This window comes from Eleutherodactylus coqui, chromosome 8 (genome assembly GCF_035609145.1).
Source record: "Eleutherodactylus coqui strain aEleCoq1 chromosome 8, aEleCoq1.hap1, whole genome shotgun sequence".
NCBI lineage: Eukaryota > Metazoa > Chordata > Amphibia > Anura > Eleutherodactylidae > Eleutherodactylus > Eleutherodactylus coqui.
The window spans coordinates 78,220,115-78,243,893 of NC_089844.1; the positions used below are offsets into that span (position 1 = coordinate 78,220,115).

The following is a 23,779-nucleotide window of genomic DNA, read 5'->3' on the forward strand; positions in this document are numbered from 1 at the left end:
TCACCAAGAACATCTGACACTGTACAAAGTTCTTTCACCCAGGTCTGCACTGCTCTGCCAACCTCTCTTGTATTCTAATCTTACTATAGGTGGCCAGCTACGACATTACACTATATACATATCAGGGGAACCCCCGGTGAGACAAGTCACTTCAAACTCTCTTGTAACTAAACATCCTTATAGTAGTACAGGTAGTCCCCGACTTGCGAACAGGTTCCGTTCCGGGAGCCCGTTCGCAAGTCCGTTTTGTTCGCAAGTCGAACAAATGGTAGTATGGAGCGGGATCGCGGATGGATCCTGCTCCATACAACGTCGGGTGCCGGCTGTTCTTACAGCGGGCACCCGGCGGCAGCAGTTCCGACGAGCTGCGCCGCTTGTCCTAACTGTTAACACTTTAAATACCGCTCTGACAGTGGTATTTAAAGTGTTAACAGTTCTGACGAGCGGCGCGGCTCGTCGGAACTGCTGCCGCCGGGTGCCCGCTGTAAGAAACAGCCTGCACCCGACGTTCAGGGGGCCCGTACAGCGTCCCACGATGAGATCGTGGGACGCTGTGTGGTTGCTAGGCAGCCGGGGACCTCCTGAAAGGCCCCAGGGCTGCCTATGCAGAGTGCCTATCAAGCCCACGGACTGATAGGCGCTCTGCATAGACAGCCCTAGTGCCCTTCAGGAGGTCCCCGGCTGCCCAGCAACCGCGATGTGACCGGACAGGCTTCTATCAGGCTTGATAGAAGCTTGTCCGGTCCCTGCACAGTATGATGTAATGCCATAGCATTACATCATACTGTGCTGTACAGATAGTTCGTATCTAGCGAAATTCGTAACTCGAATGTTCGCAAGTCGGGGACTATCTGTACTCCATACTCATAATTGTACTCTGTACTATTTCCTGGAAGGTCCGCCACATGACAGCATCGGGGCTCATGCATCGGAATACATCAATACTAGAGATGAGCGAGCACCAAAATGCTCGGATGCTCGTTACTCGAATCGAACTTTCCGCGATGCTCGAGGGTTCGTTTTGAGTAACGAACCCCATTGAAGTCAATGGGCGACTCGAGCATTTTTGTATATGACTGGTGCTCCGCTAAGGTTTTCATTTGTGAAAATCTGGGAAATTCAAGAAAGTGATGGGAACGACACAGAAACGGATAGGGCAGGCGAGGGGCTACATGTTGGGCTGCATCTCAAGTTCCCAGGTCCCACTATTCAGCCACAATAGCGGCAAGAGTGGGCCCCCCCTCCCAACAATTTTTAGTTCTGAAAAACCCTCATTAGCAAGGCATACCTTAGCTAAGCACCACACTACCTCCAACAAAGCACAATCACTGCCTGCATGACACTCCGCTGCCACTTCTCCTGGGTTACATGCTGCCCAACCCCCCCCCCCCGCACGACCCAGTGTCCACAGCGCACACCAAAGTGTCCCTGCGCAGCCCTCAGCTGCCCTCATGCCACACGCTGGCCTCATGCCACACCACCCTCATGTCTATTTATAAGTGCGTCTGCCATGAGGAGGAACCGCAGGCACACACTGCAGAGGGTTGGCAGGGCCAGGCAGCGACCCTCTTTAAAAGGGGCAGGGCGATAGCCCACAATGCTGTACAGAAGCAATGAGAAATCCAATCCTGTGCCACCTCCATCAGGAGCTGCACACGTGGGCATAACAATGGGGAACCCATGTGCCACACACTATTCATTCTGTCAAGGTGTCGGATAGCTCAATCCACACTGTAAGGGGAAAGCCGTCTGCGCTCTGCCCCCTACCCAAGTCAGTCAGTGTCTTTGTGCCAGACAGGTCAAACACCGCGATGGGAGCTAAGTTTGCACCAACAGCATAGGTGGGTCCTAGGAAACCCAAGACATGAACCAAAAATTGATCTGACCAGCCAAACATGGCAGACTTGCACTGCGCCCACGACATAGGCCTCGGCCCCCAGATTCAGCAACCCTAGGCTGGAAGCAGACTTTTACTGCACCCAGGACATAGGCCTCTGCACAAACCCTCAGCAATCGCGGGCCTACAGCAGACTCCAATGCTAGCGTAGCTGTGCACGTCTCATTAGCGCTGTATTGCTCCTGTAGTTTGTCCCAATGCAGTGCCCCGGATAGTAGAGCTAACGTCACATTAAATACAGGTGGGCTTCGGCCCACACTGCATGCCTCAGTCAGACTGGGGTTTTTTTATAAATAGTCACAGGCAGGTACAACTCCGCAATGGGAATTCCGACAGCATGGGTGGCTCCCTGGAACCCACCTGCGGTACATAAACAAATCCCATTGCAGTGCCCAGCACAGCTGAGGTAACGTCAGGTTTAATGCAGGTGGGCTTCGGCCCACACTGCATGCCCCAGTCAGACTGGGGTTCTTTATAAGTAGACACATGCAGTTATAACTCCGTGTGGACCGACAGCATAGGTGGGTCCCAGGAAGCCACCGGCGGTACATAAATATATCCCATTGCATTGCCCAGCACAGCTGAGGTAACGCCAGGTTTAATGCAGGTGGGCTCAGCCCACACTGCATGCCCCAGTCAGACTGGTGTTCTTTATAAGTAGACACATGCAGTTACAACTCGGTGTGGACTGAAAGCATAGGTGGGTCCCAGGAAGTCATCGGCGGTACATAAATATATCCCATTGCATTGCCCAGCACAGCTGAGGTAACGTCCGATTAAATGCAGGTGGTCTTCGGCCCACACTGCATGCCCCAGTCTGACCGGGGTTTTTAATACATAGACACTGGCAGGTACAAATCCCTAATGTGAAGTCCCTGTGGACCCACAGCATGGGTGGCTCCCTGGAACCCATCAGCGGTACATAAATGTATCCCATTGCAGTGCCCTGCTCAGCAGAGCTAACGTCACATACAATACAGGTGTGCTTCGGCCCACAGTGCATGCCCCAGTCAGAGTGGTAATATGTACCTTAACAGTAACCGCGTTGGTGGGAATGTGGTGACGACTGCGGACCTAGTAGCGCGGTTTTATTTAGTTGGTTTTCGGAATGCGGCCAGGATTAAGTGGGCCGTGGCGGGGGGATGGTGGGGGGGCTCTCTTGTTGTGTCGGTAAAGGTGAAATTCTTGGACTGCCACCAGACGGACCAATGCAAAGGTATTTGGCAAGAATGTTTTCATTGTTGGAGGAGGAGGGGGATGTTTTTGAGGCACTACGTGTCCTCTCCACGTGTCCGTGGTTATATGCACCTTAACAGTAACCGCGTTGGTGGGAAATGGCCTCGCCACCATCATGTCTTTGGGAAGCCTCCGTTTCCACACCCCAGTGACATAGCATTAGCAGCGGTATAGGCAGAGCCCAGAATTAGTAACATTTCAGCGGTAGCATTAGGGACAGGCCCCAGTAACATATCACTAGCAGCATTATAGGGGGAGCACAGTATTAGTTCCATTTCAGTAGTAGTAGCAGTCAAGACAGGCCCCAGTAACAATTCCGAAGCAGCAGTATAGGGGGAGCTCAGTATTAGTTCCATTTCAGTAGTAGTAGCAGTCAAGACAGGCCCCAGTAACAATTCCGAAGCAGCAATATAGGGGGAGCACAGTATTAGTTCCATTTCAGTAGTAGCACTGCAGAGGCAGGAAACAATTATGCGCAAGGCTGGGTATTAATTCACCAACTACTAGCCCCAGCAGAGACGCTGTAAACGGAAGGCACTGACAGGCAGGCCAAATCTTGTATATTTTTTAACTTGGTGGGAACAACCACACTGCCTGTGATATGCACTGTATTTCGATTTCCCTGTTGGAGGCTGACTTCACGTACATAACGCACTGCAGAGGCAAGAAACAATTATGCGCAAGGCTGGGTATTAATTCACCAACTACTACCCCCAGCAGAGACGCTGTAAACGGAAGGCACTGACAGGCAGGCCAAATCTTGTATATTTTTAAACTTTGTGGGAACAACCACACTGCCTGTGATATGCACTTTATTTCGATTTCCCTGTTGGAGGCTGACCTCGCGTACGTAACACACTGTAGAGGCAGGAAACAATTATGCGCAAGGCTGGGTATTAATTCACCAACTACTACACCCAGCAGAGACGCTGTAAACTGAAGGCATTGACAGGCAGGCCAAATCTTGTATATTTTTTAACTTTGTGGGAGCAACCACACTGCCTATATAGCCAGTATACCTCTTTCACCTTTCCCACTGTCCCTGCCTCACCAGTACTGCCCCTATACTCTGTAAAATGACTGCAGACTGAGGAAACTATGGTCTGCACGCCCGATATACAAAAAAAAAAATAAATTGTGCAACACTGCTCCCAGCAGCCTCAACAGTACTGCACACGGTCAGATGTGGCCCTAAGAAGGACCGTTGGGGTTCTTGAAGACTAAAATAACACCTAACACTGTCCTATAGCAGCAGCAGCATCAGCAGCACTTTCCCTGATCTCTGTCAGCATGCATCTGTGGTGAGCCGCGGGCGGGGCAGATTTTAATACTGGGGTGACACCTGATCTCCCTAGCCACTCACTGCAGGGGGGTGATATAGGGCTGGAATGTCACAGGAGGAAGTTGTAATGCCTTCCCTGTCTTTCTATTGGCCAGAAAAGCGCGCACATTTCTCAGAGAAGAAAGTGAAAGTAACTCGAACATCGTGTGGTGCTCGTCTCGAGTAACGAGCATCTCGAACACCCTTATACTCGAACGAGCATCAAGCTCGGACGAGTATGCTCGCTCATCTCTAATCAATACATTAGGAGTCACGCGTCGCTGCTGACTCAAAAGGTGCAAAACATCTCTAGTACATTTCCGTCTCACATACTCTTTTATCTATGTCACATACTCTTTTATCTATGCATCACACAGCTACCCTGAAGCTCCTTGTTCCCCGTTACAGAATATTACATCTACATATCATATTTTAATGATAAACCTCAAACTCTCAATTTCCAACTTCTAGGTATCACAGTCCCTTCCTGAGAGATACTCCCTCTGTTGCATACGTTAGTCCATCATAGTCCCTAGTGTGCGCACATTAAACATTGGTCACATCTGCATCCATGGTCGAATGGCAGTCCATGGTGCTGTCATCTGTTTCAGGGACTGATTGCCCTCTGGTAAGAGAGAATCCCTCTCCTTTCACACGGTGCAATTACATTTTCAGCCCCTAGTCATCAGGGCCTTTTACCGATGCCAGTGCTTTCTTGTGCTGCTCTCACCGCCCTCTCTCTTTGATGCTGGTTTCATTCCATGGCACTCATTGTGCTTCCTGCATCCTGGCTACTCTCCACACAGTGATATCCGCCGTTGCAGTTTCAGTGATTGTTGTGACATATGATGTTGCAGGAAATCAGGTGGCCAATGAGTAGCTGCAGTATTGCCGCTTGTTCTCCTGGCATTGGCGCTCACAGAAGTATACTTCTATCTGTTACTTAATGCAGGCAGTGCTATTGAAGCAGGGTTGTCCAGTAACTGGACAATCCCTTTAACCCCTTACGTTCCCCGCTTACAATAAGATGACATTTCAACTTCAATGTGTTTTCTACAATCTGTTTTCAGTGGGTCCTGCTTATCGCTGTGACAATCATACTGACTTTGACTGCAAGACTAATTACCGGTGCATCCCCCTGTGGGCTGTGTGCAATGGTTATGATGACTGCAGAGATAACTCTGATGAAGAAAACTGTGGTAAGTAAGAGTTTGCTTTTACTGTTCTATAAAACTACGCCGGCCCTGACCTGAACAACATCTGATATACAGTATTTGATTGAGTCATTGAAGTGCAAGTGGAAACATTTCAGACCCGTATCCTCAGATCTATTCTATCCATTGCTACTGTTTGCACTGTTTAAAGGGATTGTACCAGAATTTCAAGTCATCCCCTAACCACTGCTGAAGCCCCAATGATCTCTAGTACAGGTGTCCTGTGTCCCAGTCCTCCTCACTGTGGGGTTCCTGCACCCCCTGCAGTGAGGAAGAGACTGAATGAAGCACTGGTTGCACAACGACTCTGTTCACGTTTAATAGGACTGCTGAGATACCTGAGCGACACCTGCTCAAGTATCTTCATCAGCCCCATTTAAATGAATATGCGGCCAGCGCTTTATTTAGAGTGATGTAACTGTGGGGTGAGAAGTAACCTCCACAGTGGCAGGAAAGCAGGACACACGAGTATTGTTCTTCGAGATTGGTGGGGGTTTCGGTGGTGAGACCCTCACCCATTGGCAAGTTATCCCCTTGCAGCATGACTCAAGAATTCAAAAAACACCAACATGAGAATCCCTGAGTCATGCATCTCTCCTAAAGGTTTATGAGTTCTGTTGGTAGTTTACCTTTAATTCCTGTTGTCAACATCTTTTTCCAATCCTCTGAGAGCAACATAAGGTAGAGACATTCATACTGATTACAATGATATGTCTGCTGTATGAATCCATGCAGTAGTTTTTGAGAAACTTGCATTTAATTAATAGAGAACAGGCACAGAGGACTACAGGAAGTAGTCCTCAATATTCATGAGTTGCAGCTAGCCTGTTTCACCCCACCCTCCAGCCACTCCCTATGTACAGTAATAGCTGTCTGCCTATCACTGTTCATAGAGAGATAAATGTCAATTAGAGACTGGAGGGTGGGTAGGTGTAGCTAGCCTGCAGCTCATGAATATCTTGGACTACTTCCTGTAGCTCATGAATATCCTGGACTACTTCCTGTAGCTCATGAATATCCTGGACTACTTCCTGTAGCTCATGAATAACCAGGACTACTTCTTGTACTCCTCTTTGTCTGGCTGCTACTAATAGAATCAACAGATCTATACAGCAGACATATTACCGTAATCAGCGTGCCATTAACTACATTGTGCTGCTCCCAGAATGAGCTGCTAATAGATGGTGACAGATTCCCTTAAGTGGAAACACTTAAGGTGCTCAAACTAAATAGTTGCCATTGTGATTAGCTTCCAGTCCCTTTATGTTGGCTATATACAATTCTTTTCATTGGCATATCATTACTTTCAGTGAGATATGACACAAACTAAAGTGTATGAACTCCTACAGACCTTGACTGTCATGCATTGCCAAATAAAAGAATTAGAAAAAAGGGTCTGTTTCTTTTTCCAGAAGCAGCACCACACTTGTCTATAGGCTGCGTCCGGTACTACAGCTCAGTTCCACTCATATTGCTGTAAGCAGAATAACTTTTGTCCAATATATACCAGAATCTTTAGTTATAGATAATGTACAATTTCTGAACCACAGATATATAAAAGTTCAGGGGTAGAAAATTACTGTAGACTTTAAGAACTGGTTAGACTATTTTAGTAGTAACCAGACAAACTTTCAAAGGGAACAGCCCAAAAATGTAGGCCCAAGCAGAAGACTTTTTAGTGGTGGGTCTAGTGGCTCAGTGCTTAGCACTGTTGTTTTGCAGCACTGAGGTCCAAATTTGATCAAAGTCAACACCTGCATGGAGTTTGTATGTTCTCCCTGCGTTTACACTGCTTTCTCCGCACACCCTAAAAGCATATAAAGGCACATTCATTAGCATGTGAGTCATATCTGCAGGAAAGGCTATCAGTAGTAGATCCATTCACTATCTAGGACCCCCGCTAATTAGCTGTTTCCTGGACCAACATGCTTGGGTGCAGAGCTGAGTTCTACAGGAAGCAGGCAGCTCCATTCTCACTGCAATGGCCCAACTTGGTATTGCATGCAAAATTCCCACTGAATTGAATGGACACTTTGTTTGTAATACCAAGCTTCAACACTGCAGTGGGAATGGAGCTGTCTGTTTCCTGTAGAAATCAGCTCAGTGAATGAAAACAACAGTCCAGCAAACACCTGATCAGCGGATGTCCTGGGCAGCAAACCCTCACCGATCTACTATTGATAGCCTAGCCTAAGCATTGTCCATCAATAGTTTACAACTGGACAACTCCTTTAATACAGTTGCAGACTAGAGTTTAAAAGAAGGCAGAGCAACCTTGTGCTAGTGTATGCAGACTAGATATTGTCAGTGGAGTCCCAAGCAAAGTCTCGACGAGGATCTATATCCAGAGATTTGTGTTCTGCCAACCTGAGTTGTGCCTGTATGGACAGGGCATGAAACTGATATAGATATGTCGATAGAACTATTAGATTGTGGCTCCACCCTCCAAAAAGACTGATTGAAAAAACAGTTAAGTAGAAGAAATTTTATTTATGGGACAAAATTAAAAGCCAGCAAAAAACACGTTTCGAAGACACAGCCTCTTCTTCAGTTTGTGTGGATATAGCACAACCATCGCTGTAAGAGGTTGCTTGGTTGTGCATAGGGACTCAACAGGGAAGACACCACTGCTGCAGGGGATACATGGGGGGACAGAATCAGGCTGGCAGAGAAGGCAGCACATGTCAGGAGTCGTTTAATACTTTTGTCAAATCTGGTGGCAACTCCATGTGCCAGCTAGAAGCTGGCGTAAGTTTCTACTATAATGTATGTGAATATCTAGCGTACAGTGTAATAAATCTGACGGCTGCATGCCAGCAGACTCCTAAAGCTTTGGTCCGTTCAAGTGATGAGCTCGGCGTAGAAGCCCCAAAAGTTGTAATTTTGGCGCATTCACCCAAACTGTGACTTTTGTACATCCGAAATCTGGTGCACAAGGCATAATAAAAGTGCCCCACAATACTGACACCTTGTAATATTTTTTGTCTGTCTGAGAAGGAGATTGTGAGCCCCATCGAGGTGAGGGACTTATGACGATCTCTCTACAGTGCTACTGAATATGTCGGTGCTATAGAAGCAACAGAAATAGCTGTCCTTCCAGCAGCACTGAATTATTATCAATACCAGGAATTATTTTCTCAGCATGTAATTCATTGTTATTGGGATATGCCTCATGAAGCAGAGTCAGTGGTTCCCTTCACGGAGACGTTAGGCAGAATGTTCTCTCCAGGGCCGTGGGCCAATGATTATTAAACCATTTAGAGCTTAACAAAATACTTGTACAATCATTACGTTCACTGAACCGGCAAATCCTACCTGTGAATGATTGGAATTTGTAGAACAAAGAACATGTGATCCACTCGGGGACTTTCGCTGTGAAAATCATCGCTGTATTCCTCTGCGTTGGAAATGCGATGGAGACGATGACTGCGGGGACGGATCTGATGAGCGCAACTGCAGTAAGTTGCTTGATCTGAATTGTACTTTTGTCGTATACTCAAACTTTTAGAATGACTCTTTGGTCCATGAGTTTTCTAGGGTGCTAGAGAATAAAGTTGCTCTTTCATACAAATATTTCTCGGCATACACTGACTGACTGCCCTGTGCTTTGAACCCTAGTGAGATTATACAGTACTGTGCAAAAGTTTAAGTAAGTAAGAATGCCTTCAAAGATTGAAGGGTTAATAGTTTATTTTTGTCAGTTAACAAAATGCAAAGTGACTGAACAAAAGAGGAATCTACCGTAAATCAAATCAGTATTTGGTGTGATCATCAATTCTTCTAGGTCCACTTGCACACAGTTTTTGATGGAACTCAGCAGGGTTCTTCTAAACATCTTGGAGAACTAACCACAGATCTTCTGTACCGCTGTCCAGCTCTTCAGCAAACTAACTACCTTCTGTTACAGCCACGTATTTCAAATGTTGAGTCATCGGCCCAGAACACCTGCTGCCATTTTTCAGCACTCCAGTTCCTATGTTTTTGTGCATAGTTGAGTTATTGGCCTTGTTTCTACATTGGTGGGATGGCTTTTTGGGCTGCAATTCTCCCACAAAGAACACTTCTAGGTAGACTTCAATTAGTAGATGGGTGTACCTGCATCCTACTGGTTGCTGCTAGTTCTGAGCTGATGGCACTGTTGGTGATCTTCTGGTGTGTCTGATGTGTCTTTCATCTGCTGCACTAAGTTTCCTTGGTCGACCACCGCGTCTACAATTCGCAACGTTGCCTTTTCTTTGTGCCTCTTTAAATCTTTATATGGAAGAGACCTTGCTGATGCAGTATAACTACCTGGTTGCTTGTTGGTGTGCTCAGTCTTACCATGAGGTATGACCTTTGTCATGAAACTGTCTTCCACAACCTCTCCTTTGTAGCAGAGTTTGGCTGTTCCACACCCACTTTTAAGCCTCCTACACAGCTGTTTCTGTTTCAGTTAATGACTGTGTTTCAACCTGTATATGAAAATGATGATCATTATCACCTGTTTGGTATAATTTGGCCAATCATACACCTGACTATAATCCTACAAAATTTGTGCAAGTGTAGTTAGAAGAATTGATGCTGTTTTCAAGGTAAACAGTGGTCACACCAAAAATGGATTTGATTTACATTTCTCTTTGGTTTATCACTTTGTATTTTGTTAATTGACAAATTTAAACTATTAACTAGAGATGAGCGAACGTGCTCGTTTAGGACAATTACTCCATCGAGCATCGCTTTTTTCGAGTAACTGCCTACTCGGTAAAAAGATTCGGGGGGCGCCGGGGAGGAGCGGGGGAAACAGGGGGGAGCTCTCTCCCCCTCCCCCCTTCCTCCCGCAACCCCCCGCTCACCCCCGGTGCCCCCCGAATCTTTTCGCCCGATTAGGCAGTTACTCGAAAAAAGCGATGCTCGATCGAGTAATCATGAAATCAAATCGCGGCTGCCTGCATAGGATTTCATAAACCGATACGATCCTATGGCAGCGTGCACAGACGGAAATATTGCGGGAAATCTCGCCGCGGAATTTCCGTGTGTGTTCATTCACCCTAAACTGGAATTTTTGTACATTTTGTTTTTGAGACTTTTGTATTTTGTATTTCCTTTGGCAGCATTATCAGTAAATGTCTTTCTTGTTATTACGGTATTGTATATTACTACACTAGCCAGGTAGTAGGCTGCTCTCACACCTGCATTAGGATTCAGTTCAGGGTTTCCGTCTCTTGTCTTTTGGAGGAAAGAAACTAAGAAGAAAAAAAAAACTGATCTTAATGGGGCTTCAAAAAACAAACAGGCTTCCATTTGCTTTCATTTAAAGGTGTCAGGTTTTTTTTCTTTTTATGTAAAAATAATGCTGCGGACTGCGCATTTTCCCGTTAAAAAAAAAAGAAACCTGAAGGAATGGAAGCAAAGTGAAGCCTTTCCATTTTTTTTCTGTTTCATTTCAGTTTCTCTCCTCCAAAAATGAAGCAGAGAGACGCAAGCCCTGGACTTACCCTAACGCAGGTGTGAACCCAGCCCAACACTGTTCTAAATGGGAATTCATGCAATCCCGCTCTTGCAGTGTAGCTGAGAGCATGCTGTGTATTTATGCTGAGTTTTTGAGAAACTGCTACAATTTGAGTTCTGATTTTGCATAATATGTATGTTTCAATACCTTAGAAGGTAATTATTGGTGATTAGTGCGTAGTGTGCAGACCCATCCAAAGAACTCTACATTTCAGGTTCCTGGAACTTTCTGTGCTCGTTTTTTTTGTAAAACCTGCATAGAAAATTTGCAACAGTTATGCAACATGCAGCCTTGAAAACTTGTATCAAACACTGCAATCAGTTTTTTCCACTATTTATTTGGAGCTTTACATACCTCTTCCTAGATATTGTATGGTAAACTGTCGCTGCTTTTCAGAATCTACTCTGAAAATCTCTGTGATATATCCTGTATAAAACCATGGAGTATATCAAATAACACACTCAGCTCTGGAGAAGATTCTGGCTTCGGCCTATAATTCCCAGTCATTGTTACAAGGCTTGTTAAAAGGTCTGTCATTGACTTCCAAAAGGTGGAGATGTAGAGGCATAGTTCCATCTTCTCATTTGCATATTTCCCAGAGGAACATGGATGGTGTTATAAGTCTCCTCACACCTTCTATGTGCTCTCCCTAAGAAGAAACGATACCCTTCATGACACACTCAGCTCTGACACATCAGAACTACTTGCCTATAGGGTATACTTACCCGATCATTTGGCTGAACCACATTGAGTTAGAAACACTGCACTGTTTTGTTGACTGGTGGGAGAAAATGTCATACATGTGTGGGTACATGTGTCAGAACATGTGAATACATATTCTCATTCTAATGCTTATTGCAGGCCCCCGGGAATGCACAGAAAGTGAATTCCGATGTGACAATCTTCATTGTATTCCCAGCCGCTGGCTCTGTGATCATGATAACGACTGTGAGGACAACTCAGATGAAAGAGATTGCGGTGGGTGACTGATAGCAGGACTTTACACTGATACTGCTGGGAACGTAATGTTTTATAAGCATTGATTGGCCTCTCCCATTTTGTTGCATTGTCATTTGACTAATGGTGAAGCAGCGATGTATCCAGGGCTGCCAACCTGAAGTCTTCTTTTTCCTGGACAACTTTGCCAACAATCACAGGCAGGCAACATTTTTACGGAACCATCAGAAAACTGTAATGAATGATAAAGATTCTAAGTAATACCTGTCTGTAGGTCAGATACTGATAGGAACTCTTTGCTAGCATTTACTGTGAGCTGTCAAGATATACAGTCATTATTACCTGCTCAACTACCAACAGCCTCAAAAACATTCACGGATGTCTCGAATATTTTTTTTATAGGCACTGGAAAAAAGTACCTTATTTTTAAGGGCAGTCCAGGAATTTGTCTGGGTTAGAGTTTACATGCATGTGACAAACTTATGTATACAGAACAGGGGTGGTTCCACACTTGCAGTGGGGATTCCGCTTTCCTGCTCCACTCAGAAAGCATGAAAGGGGAAACCCCACAGCCAAATGGTTCCATTTCTGGATGGAACCAAACAGCGCCTGAAGGACCCCATTGACTATAATGGGGTCTGCCACCTTTCTACCCTCCTGCCTGGTTTTGGGACCGAAGAAAAAGGCGTTAAGTAACCTTTTAAAAATGGTGCCTTGGATTAACACTGAATGTCCACTTTATTAGAGCCCTGGCCCTTTCACAATTAAAGCTTTCCTCTCTGAAAATTAGACCTTAGACCTTGGAATACAGTATAAAACCAAGTGACCAAGTTTTCCGTTGATCAGTTTTACCGTGAATCCACATTAGAATGGGAAAATCGAGTAATCTGAGTGACTTCTAATGAGGCGGGGTTATCAGTGCTAGAATAGCCGGGGCAAATATTTCATATACCGCCAACCTTGTGGGGTTTTCTTATGTGACAGTGTCAGGAGTTTACAGAGAATGGGGTGATCAAGAAAACACATCCAATGAAAGGGGATCCTGTGGACAGAAACAACTTGTCGAATAAAGGCGTCAGAGGAGGATATCAAGAATTGGTGGTGCATAATCAAGCAAATTGCAGCCAAATACAACAATTGTGCTCCAGCTAAGGAGTCTGAATACCCAGCTTATCCTTCCTTAGCATGGATGGGCTATAACAGCAGATGACCAGTTCTAGCACCATTGTGTTGAAGAGAGACAGAAAAGCGAAACAGTGAACAAAAGAGGGTAAAAATTGGATCACTGAGCTGTAGAAAAACATCGCCGGGTCAGATGAATCCAGATTTCTGTTGCACCGTTCTAATGGGAGGTCAGAATTTATCCTAAGCAGCATGAATCGATGAACCGTTCCTGTCAGATGTCAACAGTTCAGGCTGGTAGCAGTAATGTTAGAGGGATGTTTCCTTGGCGCATGCTGGGTCCAACATTTCTGCAGATTGATTTCATCATCTAGTGGAATCTATACCACGATTAATTGCTGCGGTTTTGAAATCCGAAGGAGATCCAACGTGCGGCTAGGTACTTCCCTAGGTTTCTGAGCTGAAATCTCTCAGCATTCCCTGCTAGCTCAGTGTCCAGATCAAGGCTTATTCTAGTGATTTATATTCAGAGAAGAATACCATTTACACCAGGCAATCTACTATAGGAACGCCATGTCACTATAGGAGCTCTGCTAAAACTGTTAGGGCTGAGTGCTGACTGTTTCTAATGACAGCTAGCAACTGTCAATGCAGCTCTAGACAGAAATTGTCGTTTAAAGTTGGAAAGAACGTTCGATTTGTATTACTGCTATACTAATATGAGCTAATAATGTATTTAATCCTGACTTATTAGTCTCACTATATTAGGATGCCTAATTAGTGCTGCTTTTCTTTGACTTTTTGGTCTGTTACAGAGATGAGAACTTGCCATCCTGGGTATTTCCAGTGTAACAGCGGACATTGTATCTCTGAGCGATTCAGGTGTGACGGCACAGCTGACTGTCTAGACTTTTCAGATGAAATAACTTGCCGTAAGTATCAGTATAAACAGGTACTTGTTAGGTCCCTTCGTTAAAGGGGTTGTCCGGGTCTGAACTATTGATGACCTATGCTCAAGATAGGTCATCAATAGTAGATCGATGGGGGTCTATCACTTGGGACTTACTAATAACTGATCACCAGGGATCCCGAGTGATCCCTGCCAATCTGTTGATGACCTGTCCTGAGTCTAGGTCATCAATAGTTCAGTCCCATAAAACCCTTTTTAATGTCCTTTGAACTACATGGTTCCAATTTTACTGTCATAAAGGGATTATCTAATGTCTACAATGCATTTGCAAAGTTAAAGCAAATGGATGTTGTGGAGGGTCCCGCTTAGGTGGGCCCAGTCTATCCATAGATCACATAGATGGACAATTCTTTTGTAGCTTTTAGAATGCCCAGTAGCAGGCTCAATAGGGATCAATAGTGGCCGCTAAAAGTAGCGGTAACTTCTTCCTTCAAAAGAAGTTTATTGCCTTAGGTTTTGGCAGCCATCTCTCACATTAAAGGGTTTGTCTGTGAGGCCAAGACCCCTGTATGGCAGCCATTCACATTAGAAATCTGTCCATTTGATTCTTGTGTTCGCACTGTTGAAAATGTTTCCAGAGAGAAGAAAGGCATGTTGAAATCCAACCTGTCTAACCCATTTTTACCTCAAGAGCAGATGTTGGGTATCTGTCAGGTTGCCCCATACACATTAGATTTCTGGCCAATCCCACGGAAGTCAGTGGGTTCAGATGACTTTAGAGGGGTATCCCAGGCATATGCTATTGATGACCTATGCTTAGGATAGGTGATAAGTCAGATCAGTGGGGGTCTAACCGTTAAGACTCTTTCTGTTTCTGAGAAAGGGGGTCCCAGTTTCCCCTTTTCCCGTTGCTTGCTTGGAAATAGATGAGTACAAGTGCCCAGCTATCTCCGACAGGCCCATTGAAGATGATAGGAGGGGCACTGTGCATAGGTGATCGCCATTTAATATTCTCCCCACCTACAGTGGTTGCAGCCCACAGTGGGGAGAAGAGGCGACCCCTGTTCTTGGTGTTGGTAGGGGTCTCAATGGCGAGACCTCCATCCATCAGACTTTTAGCACCTATCCTATCCAAGTCTATGGTGATACAACACCCAAATCTAGGTAAAAAACTGTATATTTTGGGCCAAAAAATAGGATCAGCTCCTGCGTTGGAAAACTGGAAACACTTTCCCCAAACACAAAAGTTTCATACATAACAGAGCAATTATACTGGATATTCAGAAGCTTTCAATGCAGCCCTAAAATTGGTAATGAAGCCCTTCGAAGTGAGCGGAGGGCCTCTGTGTGTAATGTGCATGTAAAGAGGTTTGGGGTTTTACCGATTTGAGAGATTCATTTTTTACAGCTGTAATTAAGAGGGTAATAAAAGAAAAAGTATAATTCCGTTCTGTCAGGCCGCGTGCAATAAAAAACCGAAGGATTGGGCATAATTAGAAATTAATTAAAATGAGAAATGTCTCAACCCAATTAATGAAGTTAGTTGGAGATGTTGTATCATCGGCGTGCAGGCGGCAGCGCTCCTGCAATCACTCCGCAGCTGACATCAAGGAGTACATGCAAAGTTAATTGGTTGGATGACAACTCTTTCTGCTCATCATTCAGGCTTGTTTAATAAAACCGACTATTCCCAGTTTAATTGCGGAGGGTCACATTCGGGAGGGGACATTTGACACAAGTGCAGTCTTTATAAAAACACTGCTTTTTTTGCGGTTTCGATGCTGGCTTTTTTGTAGTATCTGTTCTTTTTCAGCAGGAAACGTTACATACAGATGTTTGTCAGTAGGGAATGACGAAACGCACTACAACTGGAAGTTTTACATAGTTGTAGCATATTCCGGGAAAGTTTTTTTTTCTTCCTATTGACTTCTCTATAGGAATGAAAGTACCGCACCCCCCCCCCAAAAAAAAAAACTTGCTTAACCCCTTGAGAACGTCCTTTTTTTGCCATTTTCGTTCTTTTCCTCCTCCCTTTTAAACAATCATAACTCTTTTATTTATCCATCAACATAGATGTCTGAGGGCGTGTGTTTTGCAGGACTAGTTGTATTTTTCAGAGTGATACTATTTAATGTACCATATGATGTACTGAAAAACTTTTAAAAAATTCTAAGTGGACTTAACTGGAAAAAAAAGAAATTCTGCCATCTGTGGGTGCGTCTTGTTTCTGCGGTGTACATTCTGTAACAGAAATGACATGATTTCGGGCCCGTGGGCCGCATCGCTCGCGATTGATTAAGATAGCTTACCTCGCTACGCGAAACTATACCAATATACCTAGTCCCCTTGAACGTAGCGGGGCTAATGTTTAATGTTTAAGGTTCTCACCCTAGGATGAGAAGTGCCAATACTATATACCTAATATCCACCATAACCCCCCCATTGATTGGTACACTATTGCGATATGCCATAAGACTTGAAGTAAGACAGATTACTGGCCCGCTACTCCGATTGGCGAGTTCTATCCATTGTTTATTCGACAATCTGTACGGTTTATATTTTTTGTATAAGAAAATCAATAAACATATTTTGAAAGAAATGACATGATTTCTTTGTTATATGGGTCAGTACGATTATTACGATACCAAACCTTTTATATATATATATTTTTATTTTTTTTTTTCGCTGTACTACTTTTCTTTTTTTTTTTTTTACAATATTTATTTTTTTTTAATTATTTTCTGTCACCATCTCCTGTCAGCCATAACTTTTATATTTTCTGTCGACATAGCTGTGTGAGGGCTCATTTTTGCGGGACATCCTGTAGATTGTAATGGGTACCATTTTTGAATACATACGACGTTTTGATCGCTTTTTACAACATTTTTGTCTTGGAGACGGGGTGACCATAAAAAGCGCAATTCTGGCGTTCTTTTTTTCTTTTTCCTGACAATGTTCACCGTGCAGGGTAAATAATGCATTACTTTGACAGACCGTGCTTTTATGGACTCAGCGATACCAAATATGTATTTTTGTGTTATTACTTAGATTCTTTTATTATAAATATGGCAAAAGTTTTTTCTTTACTTTTATTACCTTTAATTTTTTTTTAATAATTAGTTAAACTTTTTTAAACTCAGTTTTATTTTTTTATTTATTTATTTATTCCCCAAAGTGGACAAGAACTTGCGATGGTTTGATCACTCCTGCCATAGCATTACATCATCATATCACAATCTGACAGGCAGTCTATCAAGCCATTCCACAGGCATGGCTTGATAGGCACTCTGCAATGGCAGCCCTGGTGCCTTTCAGACGGTCCCCAGACTCCATGACAATGGCACGGCAACCTGTAATCTCATCACGTGGGCTGTATGGGACACCCAAACATTGATCAACGCATCTAAAGGGTTAACAGCTCCGATGAGCAGTGAAGCTTATCAGAGTTGCTGACGACTTTAAGAAACAGCTGGCACCCGCGTTGTATGGAGCACGATTGCCCCGCAATCTCCCTTCATATATACTCTGAAGCTGCCAAACGTAACTGTATGTCCTTTTCATGAACGAATGCGTTTTTGCCTAAGCCCAACATATTAGTGCCATGAACAAGGCATGTGATCTTCGGAAGGGGACACTGCGGGACTGAGTGAGCGGGTGAGTATAAAAATACCTCACCTGGCTCCCTGTCACGTTCCATAACAGCACAATAACCTAATTTATGGTACTGTGGGGATGTGACAGGTTCCCTTTAAATGTAGCTCATTCGAGATGGCTGCCCCAGCAGTCATGCGCGGACAACAGTATGAAATATTCCAAACAGTCCAAAAATAAAATCAGATTAGAAAAATGGGAAAAGTTTCACTACTTGGTTTGACTTAATACGAAAAAAAATGTTGGTGGTCTAGTCCCTTTAGGTGTGTGCCCTGTTGGTGTAGTACATACTCGGGAATGACACCGGGTAGCTCTTCGCATGGTGCATCCCTTTTAATAAACCTATACGTTATGTATGACCGTAGATAATAATATCAGTAAAAGTAACTTTCTATATAACTAAATTCAGCTGCTGTTATTTACCGTATTAGTATCTATCATCCTCAGCAACCCGCTACCCAGATGGAACATACTGCCCTGCATCCATGTTTGAGTGTAGAAACCATATCTGTATCCTGCCATACTGGAAGTGCGATGGGGACAACGACTGTGGAGATAATTCCGATGAAGATCTGAGCCTTTGCTGTAAGTCTGATCCTATGAGTAGAGGTCTCCGGGGCAGTCAGCAATTCCATGACTTGTTCTAATTCTAGTTTTTGCCCACAGTGGACATCCCTTGTGAACCTCCCTTCCGGGTCCGATGTAGCAACAACCGCTGCATCTATAGACATGAGGTATGCAACGGCGTGGATGACTGTGGTGACGGGAGCGATGAGACTGAAGAGCAATGTAAGTTATTTCTGCCATTTTCTTAGCCAGTCAGCATTTATGCAGTATATCCATGAGCCCTACATTGTTAGAACTGGACCTTTCTTAATTATAATTAAATACAGTATCATTAACCCTTTCCAATCCAATTTTGAATTCACGGTTTCCTAAAAGGCTTTCTCTTTCTGCTGTTATATAACGGTGCCATCTGCTGGCTAAAGCCAGTGTGTGTGCACCAGAGAGGCTCCAACAGCAAAGTGGCTGGCAATAGACTGTAAGAATACCCTGTCGGACGTCTTCTGACATTGGAGCTGTACAAGCTTCAATCAGAATGTAGGAAGACATCAGATAGTGGATTGGAAAGGGTTAAAATTCCCAATGTGCGCCACCAGCTATTTGGGTATGGTGGTGACATAAGAGTCAAGCCCGCTCCATAGACAGCGAGTGTTGGCCATCTTTGACAGCTGACAACCACAGCAGCCAAAGTCTGAGATATTATGGATTGTGGATTTTAACCCTTTGAATGCCCTGATCAGTATTTGAGGGTACCGAACAGCCCCACTAAAATGTGATCATTTGGTGCCATCAGGTTGTCATGGCAGCCTGGGGCCTTCTGAAGACTCTCCGGCCTAACAATGGGTTAGTCAAGATGGAATATTCAGCAACAATGTTGCACAATAAGTACAGTAAAATAAACTGATGTGCGCCAATACGCATATGCTAATGTGAATCCGGCCTTAGATTTCATGGTTCCATCCTTGTCAGTCATTAAGGGCTTCTTCAGACAAGTGTATGCGCAAATACGCTCGTGTCTGTGCATACTATGGCATGCTTTTGCACACACAGGGTATGTTCATATGCTCGCAACGCATCCAGGTATGGTTTTCCCAGTGGGTTTGCACAGTCTATTGCACATCCCGTTGTGTTTTTGGTGTGCATTTGTGCACATTCCATAGACTTCTCTCTCCCTCTCCCCCCCACTCCCCGCTGCAACCCCCCACTCACCCACGGCGCCCCCCGAATCTTTTCGCCCGAGTACGGAAGAACTCGAAAATCACGGCGCTCGGGCGAAAAAGGGGCGTGGCCGAGTATGCTCACTCATCTCTAGTTCTATACTCTAAAACACATGCAAATACGTCCCTGTGAAGAAGCCCTAATACTGGATGGAAAAACCCGAGGACGACGCTTTTCTATCCAGTTTAAAAGACTGATGGATGGAAACTGTGCGAGATGAGGATCAAAGAGGTCTCCACCTCACACATTGATCCCTATGAGACCGACCCCTATGGTTATGTTCGGATTTACTTCCCTATACAATTTTTTTTGGTGTACAAGACAGAAACCCCGTATCTGCAAAAAAGTATGCTGCAGCGCGGAAATCTCTCTTATCGGCAGAAATCCTCGGAATGACTGCTAATGCTTAAATGGTGGCAGCTGCCTTCTTTTCCCAGCGTTGAACACAGCTGATTTCCCCCATCCTTCCCTTTTTTTTCAGCTCCCATAGAAGTCTATGGGAGCTTCCAGCGTATCTTGGCAAAAGATAGGGCAAGACCTACCTTTTAACACTGCATATAAAATCGGCAACCAAAAACAGTTGCCGATATGCTATTTTGTCCTGTTGCAATTATTTTGTGCGCCCAAAAATCGGTCATCTGAATGAATACATTAGAATTTAATGCTTCACATGGTCGCGATTTTGGCCTAATTTGTGGACGCATCTAACTAGCTGGTTGTGTGAATAAGGCTTAAGGACTCAGTCACACAGGCGCCGATCTGCCCGTGTTTCTCCACGATAAGACATCCGCACGACTCTCTGCATGACCGGCTCTAGGGCCGTAACTATAGAGGATGCAGGGAATGCAATTGCACCCGGGCCCAGGAGCCTTAGGGGGCCCATAAGGCCTCTCTTCTCCATATAGGGAGCCCAGTACTATGAATTATAGTTGGGGGCCCTGTTACAGGTTTTGTATTGGGGCCCAGGAGCTTCAAGTTACGCCTCTGACCGGCTCCATTGCCGGCCATGTGTTCTATCTTCTGGGCGGTGCAGAGAGTTGTCCGCGCCTGCAGTGCGGCCGTCTTATCATACAGAAACACGGGCGGATCGGCGCCCGTGAGACTGAGCCCTAAAGCTGCTGGACTGTAGATCTAGTCTAAGAACAGAACTATGATCATCAGTATTGATGGAGCAAGAAACTAAGGAAAACTTCAAGATTATCAGAAAAAAAAGTAATTTATAATCTAATTGTCCTGTTTTCAGTAACTTCCAACTCTCCTCATCCGCATGCCGTATGCTCGCCGCCTCATCTGCTGTCATTTCAAGCGTTCCGGTAAAGCACATCTGAAAGGGTATAACCATGTAGTATCCTCTTCTACTTACAGGTAGACCTCCGACCCCCCGACCGTGCACAGAAGACGAATACAAGTGTAGCAACTCGCACTGTGTCCCTCATCACTACGTGTGCGATAACTACGACGACTGTGAGGATAGGTCGGATGAGATTGCTTGTAGTAAGTACACCGGCCATTCTCATATCTCACTTATCAATGCTGCACGGTAACTAGATTCACTTCTGTAATGTTAAGTATCTCTCAGGATTCAGTGTTGTGTTGTCACTCTGTTACTCCTCCTGGAAATGGATGATTAAATTGACAACTGGGTGTTACCATTTATATCAGTGCTTCCAGAGTACGAAAATATGGATCGAATTCAGATGTTTTACTTTCTTTACTGTTTGTTCTGTTTTTCTTCCATTTTGTGTTATGAGTTGTACTGCTGAGCTATTTGTTCCGCGTTAAAAACAGAAAACATTTCCGTTTTTTTTTTTGTTTTTAAACCCATTGAAGTCAATAAGGGAAAAAAAACGTAAACGTTCTCTGCCATTTTTTTTTTTACATTCTCTGCGCCAAAAACAGAACAGAGAAACGAAGATCACTATGGCTAGCATCACACGCACATATTTGCATTTGCGCATGCATGAGCACAGCATGGGGAGCATCTAGCAGCACTTGACGAGCAGTGAAAGCTGCAGCCCCGCACATTAGGCTTCCTTGTATTGTGCAGGGACAGACATGTATATGGCAGCTGTAACTATGGATGTACTCATGGTAAGGACAAGAGGTCCAAAATTCCCGGGGACACTGACTTCAGGAGACTCTGTGCATGGACTTCATCTCTACGGAAGAGGAAGAAAAAGTCAAGTTGATTTCTTCTTGCATGAATTGTCATCCAACAGCCAGAATGACATGAAAAGTTAAAACTCTTCAAGTTTGTATTGCACCTTACAGATGTTGGTGGCACGGCAGATATCAAGTCAGTAGTCCAGTTCGGCTCAGACATGTCACGGTATATTTTCATTTACCGATTCCACTGCAGGTAAGATGTGTCGTTTCAGGTCATTTAGTATCCCCAATGGCGCCCAGATCGAACATCTGTAAGGTGCAGTGAAAACTTGAAGAGTTTGTCTATCTTTTCATGTTATTTTGGCTGTTGTATGCCGACTCGTATGAAAAAAATCAGGTTTAGGCCGGCTTTAAACAGACTTATTTCCGGCTGAAACTTTGCCTATTTGTGCATACGCTCACGTGAAGCCGCCCTCTTAGTGCAAAAACTCGTGCTCAGGCATGCGTAATTGCACATACACCTGTGTGAGGCTGGCCTTAATTTGGCACCATTATTTTGAACCACCCTGTGTGATTGGGCTCATTCACATGAGTACATTTTGGCTGTGTATTAGGGCGATCTCACACAGACGTATGCATAAAAACACGTAGAGAAGCCGTGGGGGAGTCCTTCTTTTGCGCATCTTAGTGCATTTTACGGGACTTCTTCCTCTGTTGAGACCATTCACATCGGAGCGGGACACACCCGCACCGTGATTTAGAAGGCTGTGCAACCTAATTAGTCCTTGATGTGTTTGATTGCCTGCGAAATTACGCGGCATAATGCACAATTGTGCAGTTATTGGGTGCACACTTACGCAACCCCATAAACTCCTGCGGGGCCTTTGGGACGCACAAAGATAGAGCATGTTGCGGTTTTTTTCATGCATGCGAAAATGCATAATGTGAGAAAACCCATGTTAGTCAATGGGCTGTATTTTCTGAGTATTGCACATGCAAATGAACTACCCATTACAAAAATACCTGTAGTAGTCAAATATGGCTTGTTGGCTAATTCTGTTTTGATGGAAGTGTCCCTTTAAGACTATTTGCAAAATAGCTTTATTTTGTATTTTGCTTGCACCAGAGAAGTGGACTGCGCTCAGACACGGACGCGGCTTTTCACTGTTCGGTTTCTATTTCCTTAGACAGAGGTGCCGGACGACACTGCGGCGAAAACATCTGCGAACATAACTGCACTAACTTATCTGAAGGGGGATTCATCTGTTCGTGCCGCTCAGGATACAAAGCCAGCGAAACCGACCGCAATTCTTGTGACGGTAATTTGCATCTGATGATTGCCTTGTGAATGATAGTAAAGGGGGAAAGAGACAAGTGGGCGCTCTTCACGAGTGTCACATTATATGGCGGTTTGGGCTCGTGATGCCCGGAATTTGTATTCTTTATCGGACCGAATAATCTAGGAATTTGGAAATCTTAAATTACTGTAATAGCTGTAGAACGCATGGGAATCCCTAGATGTCATTGACACTCTTGGTCATCCTTAGACAACCTATGTGGGACCTCACTGGTTCACCTTCTATTAGCTACAACTGAAAGTCGCTGTTAGTGCTGAACGGCTGCAGGCTCGCCCACTGGAAATAATGGTTTTATTACATGCAGGGGCTTTCACAGAAATAATAGAGCCCCATAGTAAAACTTAATATCGACCCAAAACGTAACTCCAATATGCTATTTCTTTGTTAAGCCCTTAAGGACTAAGCACTGTAGATTTACAGCGCTTGGTCCTGGGCTTTAATCCCCGGTCGATAGTAAAAATACGACATGGTATTAAAGCTCCTGCAATCTAGCAAGACAAGCTCAGTTCCTTGGCTGGTAGTCACAGCTGAGAATCTGGAGAAGAAGGCAGAAGCAGTTTTTAACCACTTTTGTCCAGACGATCAAGTGATCACTAGGTTTTCCCTGCCAAGGCAGAGCTGCAGGGTATTGGCAGACCCAGACCAGTACTGCCATATGGATGTTTTTCCTGTAACTGGGACTCTTATGGATGCACTAGTTATAGTGGTAAAGTGTGTAATTAAGGGGAAAAAGACTA

The 23,779-nt window shown here is 44.6% G+C and overlaps 1 protein-coding gene across 1 annotated transcript in view; it reads left to right on the plus strand.

Annotated features, from left to right (window-relative positions):
* LRP2 (LDL receptor related protein 2) overlaps positions 1 to 23,779 on the plus strand; it is a 211,957-nt gene that overhangs the window by 147,465 nt on the left and 40,713 nt on the right. The window contains exons 58-65 of the mRNA XM_066577806.1: positions 5,525 to 5,653; positions 9,007 to 9,126; positions 12,018 to 12,134; positions 14,051 to 14,167; positions 18,244 to 18,381; positions 18,463 to 18,585; positions 20,944 to 21,072; positions 22,872 to 23,003. Of these exons, the coding sequence (XP_066433903.1) occupies positions 5,525 to 5,653; positions 9,007 to 9,126; positions 12,018 to 12,134; positions 14,051 to 14,167; positions 18,244 to 18,381; positions 18,463 to 18,585; positions 20,944 to 21,072; positions 22,872 to 23,003 (1,005 nt within the window). The remainder of the gene's footprint in view (positions 1 to 5,524; positions 5,654 to 9,006; positions 9,127 to 12,017; positions 12,135 to 14,050; positions 14,168 to 18,243; positions 18,382 to 18,462; positions 18,586 to 20,943; positions 21,073 to 22,871; positions 23,004 to 23,779) is intronic.